This window comes from Oncorhynchus mykiss, chromosome 1 (genome assembly GCF_013265735.2).
Source record: "Oncorhynchus mykiss isolate Arlee chromosome 1, USDA_OmykA_1.1, whole genome shotgun sequence".
In the NCBI taxonomy this organism is placed as follows: Eukaryota; Metazoa; Chordata; class Actinopteri; order Salmoniformes; family Salmonidae; genus Oncorhynchus; species Oncorhynchus mykiss.
This window is the reverse complement of record NC_048565.1, coordinates 68,140,840-68,152,016: the sequence shown is the minus strand read 5'-3', so window position 1 is coordinate 68,152,016 and position 11,177 is coordinate 68,140,840. Positions and strand designations below refer to the sequence as shown.

The following is an 11,177-nucleotide window of genomic DNA, read 5'->3' as shown; positions in this document are numbered from 1 at the left end:
TAGGGGGTAGTGTTAGCTACGGTCTGAAACTGTGCAGTAGCCTCTTCCGTTTGCCACGCCTGTTTACAATTGAACTATTTCCTTTGCCGAGGTATCTTTGTTACAAGAAGGGATGTGGTGAAACAAATGTTACGGTAAGGATGCGCCCATTGCAACACGTTTAGTTGGAATACATTCATCGAACAGACGCGTGCGCTAAAGAAATAAGGTAGGTTCTGTTTGAGCCTCTCGTGGAGTGAATGCTTTTGTTAATAAATGGCTAGGGCTGCTAATGTCATTTTAGGACTGGTTGAGGAGAGCAATTAGCTATTTGAAAACCAGTAACCTCTCGGTACACACTGTAGAGTAAAACTATAGCATACATTGAGAATTATTTTGAATGTGTTGTCACGGGTTTCTCTGGAGGTATATAGCTAGTATAGCCTAGCCAGCCTCTAGTGGGCGATAGATCGCACTAGCGGCTGCCTAGGATAAACTAGTGCCTTTGTCTTACAGAATGTTGCCTTTGTGGATAGTTCATTTCAAATTTAGAACGTATACCTCTAGTCAGTGGCCTAGACTACTAGAGTGATAGTTTGCTAAGCATTCTACTTGCCTTATTACTCAAACTGAATTCTTACGCAGTGTTATGTCCGCTACATCAGTCTGAGACTGCCGTCAATGAAGGAGCAGTGTTGTACAAAACAAAGTCATCAGCAATTGGGCCGTCTCTAACCAATCAGCGTATCAAAACCGTTAACGAATTTTCAAAACGCTGCTTTGTACCAGCGGCTTCTGGGACTAATCAAAACCGCTAGAATGTGTTAGCGTTCTAGAAATCATTGGGGAGGGACTCAAATCCAGACTCATTGTGGAGAATAAATGTGGCGTTTGACCAGAGCGATGAGTTTGGGTAGCAAGCCAAGCATTCTACCCACAAGGACTCATTATATTGGGCTGGACAATGCCTACATGTTACCATATGTTCAAGGGAAGACCAGGGCAGCTTGGCTCAAAGTAAATTTTTGACGCCTATGTATAAATACCCTGACTATTGGAAAATCATTGAGCAACACATTCAAACACACAGGTGCAGAGAGCTGCCCTGGGCTTTATGAATTCACAGATCTAAAGTGTCCAAGGTTATCCAGTAAAATACATCAAATTATATCACCAAATACACCTTACTAGGCTGATTCTATAATAAATCTATACAAGGAAACGAGTCTTGTTCCCAGAAAAGTCAGGTAAGCAAGCTACAGGAAGACTCATTGGCTCTTGAAAACATTATCAGTAATTCAATGTGTAGCTATGCCATGTGTGAGTAAAGGCAAACATGTTGTTGCTAGGCCAGTATCCACAACTGTTCTTCCTCAAATGAGAGTAACAAAGAGGCACAGCGGGCTAAAATAATTTGATCAGTGGCAGCTTCAAGAGAGAGGTAAGAAATTAATTTAGCAATTTAATCTAAGTGTATTTTTCGTTGTATTCAAACATAGTAAGAGCTTTTTTCTGCACTTATATCATATCATAGTATAGGTATAAAGGTAACTAAGAAGGAAATGGGGCAGACTGGGTGTTCTATGTCTGTCTTTGTTCTGTAGTTAAGCTTTGATTGACACTACCCTCATGATCAGCGTTCTAGAGAGCCACTCTAGTCGTTTGCCATGGGTTATTTCCATGAGCACCATCGTGAAGTTTATAGGAGCATGTCAAATCAAAGCTTAGTCTATATTTTGGAGAAATGAAGGCATAGATACATTTTTCAACCATTTTCCATCTTGTTTTTTTTGCACAAGTAATGGCTTTGATTTCTGGTTAAACAGATGGAATATGTGTCTTAGAAAACATCTAACATAAAAAGCATTAGAATTACATCAAAACACAATGTGAAGTAAAGACCCCTGCCATCTAATATCAACAATTTCTTCTTTCGTTTTGGGGAAATGTTTTGCTGTATAAGTTTAAGAAACATTGCCTTGTGCCTTGTAATTCCGTTACCAAAAACCCACATCTTTAAGATATTATCTAATTTATCACCCTTGTGAGGAAGGATAATGAAAGTTCACCGAAGTAACAAGTAAAGGTAGACCTATCAATTAGTAAGTGTTTTTACTGGTTTACATTTTTGTATATGAATTATTAAGTGATTAAAACACGTAATTCTGTTACCAAATCGGTAACAGAATTACTGCAATTGAATTGGCTACAATACGTAGTCACAAACCACAGTTTGGTCACTTGCTACTGTCATCCCTAGCAATGGCATACTGTTATGTTAAGCTCATACAGGTTTTCTTTCTTGTTTTATCTTCTGGTGGTCAAAGCTAGACAGTCTAGACAATCCCTGCCTCTCTCTTCTATGGCCTTCTACAACACAGTACAGTAAATAAAAGTTGAGTAGAGTATATTGTACTATACTCTACTGCCCCGTACTGTACCGCACTCTACTGTGATGTCCAAACTTGTGAAACATAGATGTCTATGATTGGTTCAGATTAGGTCCGGCCCAACCAAATTTGGTTTGGGCTCATTAGAATAATAGCCAAAAATGTAAAGGATGAGATTGTGTACCTATTTGTAATACATCACCATGAAGAGAATTACATTCATATCCATAATTATGCATTTCTGTATAGTACAGATCAGGGACCCATGATGTAATTCCGTTACCGTAATTGTGTTACCGGGTGTGAAGCCACTTCGCTTACTGTAGTTCAATAACCAAAATATATATTTATTTATTTTTTACTCAAGATGTCATAGCTGACACCCCATTTTAAATGTTTTCAATCTTAAATCGAAGCAGATATTTAAAAGTTTTTGGAAAACGTGGTCGCATAAAAAACGGGAGATTTTACCTTAATTCTGTTACAATACTTTGCATCTGCACAGTTCTTCCATTTAAATGGGTTTTTGTAAAATGTTCAGTGGAAATTGTTTAAAAGTAGTTCTTGTGGATGGAGTTCTCTACGGTTTAACCTTTGAAAACCATGGTTTTTGTTTGGTATACATTTTGAAGTGAAAAATCGGAGTCAGCGTAATTCTGTCACTGTGGATTTTCCCCATGGCAACAAGACGTACTCAAACCGGCAGGGAGGATGCTAGAGGGAGCGCAACACCCCAGAGACACACAGAGCATTAGCTGTCTGTTTTTACAATTGTATTTACAATCATTTTGGTTCCTAGTGAGATTCCATCCTGGACTCATTATCATTAAATATAATCGAGCTTTATGAGAGCTATTCAACATCGTGACGAATACAGATAATATGATGCTTTTACATTTGCAAGTTAAGCAGGACTTGACTGGCGGCTGTAGATGGATGCTACATGTTTGTTTATATGGCTGGTCTGTCTGGTTGTAGCTATGCTACTATAAGGTACACAATGGGCAGTGTTCTTTCTCTTATCTGTGCTGCCATCCCTGACCACACAACAGATCATGGTACCAGTAGTACAGCACAAGTGTCTTTGGTTTATATCACAACAACTGTTTAAAGACCGAAATATATATATATATATTTTTTTGCTGTCAATTTCAGAGGTCGCTTGGACACATGACACATCTCTGGGCCTCTCCCCATAACCATGGCACTGGGAGTTGACAGGGCCTTCCCAGCATCCATCTCTCCGATGGAGTCCAAGGGCTGCAGAGGGCAATGGAAGACCCGGATTCCAAAGATTATCCGGGCGGGGTCAACCACAACGCAGCATGACAAAGACGGGGAGAGGGGGACAGGGGATAGGGACCGGGGTGGTCCCAGAAAGAGTGTTACCATGGCACCCACCTCCAGGTATATGAGTGACAGGAGGCAGTACTCTATGAGGAAACCGCTGGTCACCACCACAGAGCAGCAGACCTCCATCCTCAAGAAATCCTACCTACAGGAGCGCCCAGAAAAAGTGAGAGAGGACTGCTACTATTGTATGACTTATGACAAGTATTGAAACATGTTTTAGATTCCCTTTGACTGCACATTTAAAAAACAAACATTCTACTACTATACAAATAACAATTATGAACACCACGTTGTATGTTAGCTCTACCTAATGTCCTATTCCTTCCCTATACTTTCACCATAGGAGCGACAGGGGGAAGGTAGCAGTAATGAAGCACACCATCATGGCGAGTTTGACTTCCAGACCCGATGGGCTGAACAGAAGTTCCCAGACAACTTCAACCCCTCTCAGGCCAACATCTCAACCTGCTCAGCCTCCAGAGAGGACTTTAGCACCTCCCTAGGGGTGTCAGACCTCAGGACGGGTCTGTCACATGAAGAACCCACCTTCAGCTCATCGTATCTTGGCAGCAGGCCTGGCCGACGCAGCCTCTCCAGCCCACCCCTGGAGGTCCATACTTTCTCTACTCCACTCAACTCCAAGTGGACCTCCACTCTGCTATCCCCCCTCTCGCCCTCCTACACCCCCCCGTCGCGCCCGTCCAGACAGAGATGGACAGAGCGGAAATTGGATGCAGGTGAAGTTTGTCAATCACGTGGAGGAGGAAGGGAAATGTATCTAAATGTAGGCCCTTCAGTGGGCTACTCCAAGGGCCACTCAAACCCTGTGCTCCACACCATGTCCCCCCACCAGGCCAACTACTGGGCCTGCGCCATTCCCAGCTCCCTGCCCCCCTCCCCAGACCGACGCTCTTCGAGCTGGAACCCTGATAAGGAGTACCAAGCCCTCCTGGACTACACCTACCCTCTGAGGCCAGGTAGGGTGGTCGGTGGGTGGGATACCTCCGATGCAGGGGGTGGACCTCTCATCCAGACAGACCCAAACCTCCAGGACTCAGGAATAGACCTGGACCGCCTCTGCAGCTCCACCAGCCTGTCAGCTTTGGACTTTTCCCTGACTGGCACGGCAGGGGTGGGGATGGCAAGGGAGAGGCGGATGCCGGGTATAGGTCCGAGGTCATCTGAGCTGCGTGGGCTCTCACACCCCAAGTCCTCAGATGGTCGCCTCTCCAGTAGCCCCTTATCCTCTGCGGACCCTATTGGTCTATCCGTGGAGAGTCTGGACTGTAGTGGAGGTGGTGGTCTGGATCCTTTGCATCGTATCGAGGAAGGTCGCTACTGTCATCACGGCATCTCCTCTTCCACCACGTTCATCCGCACAACGAGTGTCCTTCCCCAGCCAGGGTGCCTCAGAGGGGGGGCTTGTGATGAGGAGTTCTGGTCTCTCCCGGAGCAGTTGGAGGAGCTCCGGGGTTTGTCCCGGCAGGTCAGGGAGGTGACGGCCCAACTCAGTCAGCCTGTCACAGCCAGCTGGGAGTCCCTGGAGCGGGGGACCACCTCCGTCCAGTCCTCCATGAACCTGGCTGAGAAACAGGAGGCAGAGGAGGAGAGAAAAGAACGGGAGCAGAATGAAAAGGAAGAAAGGGAGGGTGATGAGAAGCAGAAAGAGGTGTCTATTTCTGAAGCGCTTCAATACTTTAATAAAGGTATGTGTTGGTGCCAGCATTTCAGTAGGCTTTTAAAAAAATGTATAGTGTTTTATTCTATTTGTAATATTTCTCAACTTAGCATGTATTTGACTTCAAACACTTTTTTTTTTTTAGTCTCTAAAGTGGTCCATAGTGGGGAATCCTCCCAGGCAGCCAGAAACTCTGGTTCTAGGATGGAGGGTGGGGTAGCAGGCAGGGGAGTGAGCAGGGCCAGTCTCAGAGAGGTGGAGGCCATGGTGGACCAGCTGAGTGGACTAACCCTGCCTGAGTTCCAGAGGGGGAGCCAGGGGGAGCAGGGGCACAGGGAGTCCCTCATGCAGCACATCCAGGTAAGGACAGAGAGCTGAAATAATCGCTTTATTATGTGAAATATAATGACGAGGGTGTGCCTCTGCCACCAATATGCAAAGAAATGCAATATGATACAGTACCTCCCAACACAATGGAATACAATACACATTACACAATCAATGCAATGTGTTGATAATGGTATATTTAAACAATAAGGACAAAGGGTGTGGTATATGGCCAATATACCATGGCTAAGGGATGCTCTTAAGCACAACGCAACACAGAGTGCCTGGATACAGCCCTTACCCATGGTATATTGGCCACATACCACAAACCCCTGAGGTGCCATATTGCTATTATAAACTGGTTACCAACGTAATTTAGAGCAGTAAAAATAAATGTTTTGTCATACGTGTGGTATACGGTCTGAAATACCACAGCTGTCAGCCAATCAGCATTCAGGGCTTGAACCACCCAGTTTATAATACATGTACAGTACACAGGTCTCACCTCTATTCAATCCAAATCCACGAACAAACGGTTGTGGGGCAGTTTGATATTAACCTGTTTACCCATCAGACCTTCTGTTCTAACCTGGAGGAGCTCATCCAATGGCTGTACACTGTGGTGGAGAGGATGGAGGTGCTGGCTCCGCCCTCTGTGGACATCGAGAGTGTCAAGTCGTCCCTGGCGGATTACAAGGTCCGTAGTTTACACACAAAGATCCTATAAATCAATTTTATATGTTTATTCTGTGGGTGTACAATACACGTCCTTGCTCAAAAGTGATGACTTTTGGCGTAGTATCTTGGGAGAAGGGAAGTGGCTTATAATTAATCAACACCCTCTGTTTCTCTTTTTTGTTTCTGTTTTTTGCTATCTTTCAATCTCTATATCCATCTGTCTCCCCACTCCCTCTGTTTTTCCCTTTGTCTTTTTCACCCTCATCACTCTCTCGTTCCCCTGCCTCTCCCTCCATAGAGGTTTCAGAGAGAAGTAAATGCCCACCAGCCTCTGACCACCTCTGTTCTGCAGACTGGAGAGCTTCTCTTGGGTTGTATGACCTCCACTTCTCCCGGTGAGCTTTCCATCACTGACTAGTTTCTCTTTGCCTGCAGCTATTTCATTGGTACCTACTGTATCTCAGGTGTCACCCACCCTGACTATTAGGACCGATAAATGAGGCTTCCTTCACACAGCAATGACCCTGATCTCAACTCAAGAGGATCAGCCTGTCAGACCAGACTCCTTCATAGTAGAGGTTGTGGATGTGTTTTTATTATTTTTTATTTTTTTACTGAAAGAAGACGATGAGGCCAATACGCCACACTACTCTATTTCCCGTTGTGAATTCTGAAATATGCTTGTGCTCCTTTACTAAAGGAAGAGTCAAATGAGTTGCGTGACACAGCAACATCTGGGACTGTTGAAGTGGGCGTTGCCTGTTTTTTTTTAAGGGATTGAAATGACATTACATGATTAGCTTACATGTTTGTGTGAAGGCTACCTTGATCAAAGGGTAACATTTATTGTCTGCTAACAGTGGCGAGCTTGTCTTGGTTTTAGGTCTCATACGTGTCAGTTCAACAGCTAACACCTGCATACTGTAGATGTCTGGCAGTCACTAAAGCTTTCCATTTCTTTTTTTCTCTTCCTCTTTTCATTTTTCTTCTCTATACTACTCTCTTCCCAGTTCTGAAAGAGACCCTTGGTCTAATTGAGAGGCAGTCCAGGGCGTTGGAGACTCACTCAGAGCACCTCTTCTCCTCTATCCTCTCGGCCATGGACAGCCTGACCCAGCCCAGGGAGCCCTGCGGGGCAGAGGAGACCGGCGCTGGGGACACCGATAGCGTGGAGATCCAGGGGACAGCTTAGTGAAGGCTCCATGCAAGATGTGGATAGTATGTTTCTGTGGTTACATAGAGATCGGGCTATGACTATGATACATCACCGTCTCGTCTCGGGCTATCAGTTGTATTATTTATCATAAGTAATTATCCTTTTCAGTGAAGAAGAATGAGAGCAGATTGGTGGAGGAGGCTTGATGAGGTGCGGGAGCTTCTTCACTAACATTCCTTAAAGGAAATTACCTCGTTGTGTTGAAAAGAGAACCACTTGACTGTTGTTTCATTATTGTCTTAAGTGCTTTTTAAATGTATGCGTAAGGTGTGCTGAAGAAGCAAAGTATTATTTGCCTTGTGATATATGCTCAAGCAGATGTTTAGTCATTTATTTGAGTTACACAGTTATTAATAATGACCCATTGCACTCCTCTTGCAACTCTGTTACATGCATGACATTCTTTTTTAACCTATTTTGATATCCCTCTGTGGCATCTAAGTGTCTTCACTAAAGGTGCTGTGAATTTCGTACACTGGGTAGAGCACTGCAATATTTTCCAGCAAGTTTTTTTTTTTCAGGGTGAACTCAACCAGTTGATTATGGCCTCAGATTGTATCATCACCTGTCTCTGGTACATAATGTTGAGCCTTCTTCCTGGATTGACAGAAGGGAAGGTCTGCATTTGTGCCGCGTTGATGTTGTATATGTAGATTGGTAATATAGGATGGTGAACCATTGTGCCCTTACAGTTGTATTTGAAATCATTTCATTGATCAGATGGCAGCTATATGCAAGATATGGCCACTGTGATAATCACCAGCCAGAGACAACAGCACAGTTTGGAGGTCCCATGTTTTTATGAGTTTGATATTTTTCGTATGCATGGGAAACCTGGATGAAAAGTGCCTAAATTCAATCATATCAAGCCTTCACGGGCAATAGTCGGCACCCGCGTGCGTACCTGATGTTTTGGCGGCGTCAAATTGGTGAGCAGCTGCTCTTGATTGTCACAAAGCCACACCTCTCACGTTAAGATGTTCAGAATGAGAAAGTAGGTTAAATTGAAAATCATTCAACTAAATAATGAGGATTTAATTTCAAATTCCAGTGTTCTAAAATGTAAACAAGGCTGCATGGGATTTCTCTTAATGAGACTCGGTGCAGCCAAGGGCAATGTCCGCTTTAGGTATAACGCCAGGAGCCGCTTGTGGATTTGACAGCTCTAACGCAGTTCCACCTTCACTGCCGAAACGACCACTTTGCGGATGTCGGCTAAAGCGGATCTGATTGAATAGAGTGCTCAGACATAACTACAGCCTTTTTTAATGTGCAGGATGTTTTTAACTGTCTTTGTTACTGTAGTAATCAATTGGGAATGTTAACTTTTAAACACCATGGAAAACTTTGTTCATCAGACTGTTATCCTCATTCACAAAATGAACCTGGTGAAAACTACACATTGTTCCTTCTGATTAAACAAACCTTTTATCTGGCTGCTTCATTGAATGTATAATCAGTTTGTGTAGAGCTCAGGTATAATAATTATCAGATTTGTGCTGCCTAATGAGTTGTTGCTCTTAAAGCTGAGTAATCTGAAATGGGCTGTCTACAGGCCCCAGATTCATGGAACAGTATTTCCTCAACTATGGAATTCTGCTGAGTCGGGTCTACTGGAAATCAGGTCACACTTCGGCTGCTTATGGAGCAGAACAATGGAGGCCAGGTCAGTGAAAATACTGTAGTTACAAACAAATGTGGCTTGCATATTGTAAGATCCAAGGAACTGTGAATCTCTGACCTTTTCCTTAAGTCTGAAATGAGCAGTTGGTGTACTGAGGGGACTCATGAGAATGTGACACATAGGCATTCTATTCTGACCCGTAGAATGATATCTGGACAGACCACTACCACTGTACAAAAAAAGACATCCATACAGCAACAACACTGAACTCGGTAAACGGTGCTAGAGAAATGGGAACAGATTTATTTTAAAACTGTATTTAGTTGCCATAATTATGAAAAAAAGAACAGTTTTATATATGCAATTCTGAATGAAGATATTCCACAGGTAATGGCCCATTTGCAAACCAATCCTAAATTACTGGTGCAATTTATTTGCCATGAATGTAGAATAAATAATTAAAACAAAATGTTTCTACATATTCCACCAAGAATCGCAGACAGATCTTTCTGTATCATACAGTCTGGAAGTACAATATTTATTGTTTAAATCTGACATGTTGAGCAACAAAATTACAATTGCCTACAGCCACAAATTTAATTCAGAAATTAAGTCAAGACTACTCAGATAATGTAATGAAGTCTACAGAACTAGCAAATCAGATCATACATATATACATAAGCATATATACAGTACCATTCAAAAGTTTGGACACCTCATTCAAGGGTTTTTATTTTTTACTATTGTCTATATTGTAGAATTAAATCATGTAGTAACCATGATTTAGACTCTTCAAAGTAGCCACCCTTTGCCTTGACATCTTGGCATTCTCTCAACCAGCTTAATGAGGAATGACTTTCCAAACAGTCTTGAAGGAGTTCCCACATATGCTGAGCACTTGTTGGCTGCTTTTCCTTCCCTCTGCAGCCCAACTCAAACCATCTCAATTGGGTTGAGGTCGGGTGATTGTGGAGGCTGGGTCATCTGATGCAGCACGCCATCACTCTTCTTGGTCTGCCTGGAGGTGTGTTTTGGGTCATTGTCCGGTTGAAAAACAAATGATAGTCCCACTAAGCACAACCCAGATGGGTTGGCGTATCGCTGTAGAATGCTGTGGTAGCCATGCTGGTTAAGTGTGCCTTGAATTCTAAATAAATCAGTGTCACCATCACACCTTCATGGTGGGAACTACACATGCGGAGATCATCGGTTCACCTACTGTGCGTCTCACAAAGACACAGCGGTTGGAACCAAAAATCTCAAATTTGGATTCATCAGACTAAAGGACAGATTTCCACCGGTCTAAGGTCCATTGCTCGTGTTTCTTGGCCCAAGCAAGTCTTCTTATTGGTGTCCTTAAGTAGTGGTTTCTTTGCAGCAATTCAAAATTCATGAAGGCCTGATTCACGCAGTCTCCTCAGTTGATGTTGAGATGTGTCTGTTACTTGAACTCTGTGAAGCATGTATTTGGGCTGCAATCTGAGGTGCAGTTAATGCTAATTAACTGAGGTAACTCTGGGTCAGTCCTCGTGAGAGCCAGTTTCATCATAGCGCTTGATGGTTTTTGTGAATGCGCTTGAAGAAGCTTTCAAATTCCTTGAATTTTTACAGATCGACTGACCATGTCTTAAAGTAATGATGGACTGTCATTTCTCTTTGTTTATTTGAGCTGTTCTTGACATATGGACTTAGTATTTTACCAAATAGGGCTATCAACTGTATACCAGCCCTACCCTGTCACAACAACTGATTTGGTCAAACGCATTAAGGAAAGAAATTCCACAAATGAATGCACATCTGTTAATTGAAATGCATTCCTGGTGACTACCTCATGAATCTGGTTGAGAGAATACCAACATTGTGCAAAGCTGTCACCAAGGCAAAGGGTGGCTACTTTGAAGAATATAAAATATATTTTGATTTGTTTAACAC

At 43.1% G+C, this 11,177-nt stretch overlaps 1 protein-coding gene across 4 annotated transcripts; it reads left to right on the top strand.

The window, feature by feature from the left end:
- Positions 1 to 9,065, top strand: LOC110527795 (centrosomal protein of 68 kDa). 4 transcript variants are annotated; one of them, XM_021609340.2, is made up of 8 exons: positions 54 to 208; positions 3,525 to 3,885; positions 4,066 to 5,428; positions 5,546 to 5,760; positions 6,302 to 6,424; positions 6,704 to 6,800; positions 7,416 to 7,623; positions 7,730 to 9,065. In XM_021609340.2, exons 2-7 carry the CDS (start codon positions 3,571 to 3,573, stop codon positions 7,595 to 7,597), a joined length of 2,295 nt encoding a protein of 764 aa, XP_021465015.2. In that variant the 5' UTR covers positions 54 to 208; positions 3,525 to 3,570; the 3' UTR covers positions 7,598 to 7,623; positions 7,730 to 9,065. The 4 variants fall into 4 exon arrangements, with proteins under 4 accessions (XP_021464997.2, XP_021465015.2, XP_021464990.2 ...); XM_021609322.2 differs by having other exon boundaries at positions 1 to 134; positions 7,416 to 9,065; XM_021609315.2 differs by having other exon boundaries at positions 7,416 to 9,065.
- The last annotated feature ends 2,112 nt before the right edge of the window (positions 9,066 to 11,177 follow it).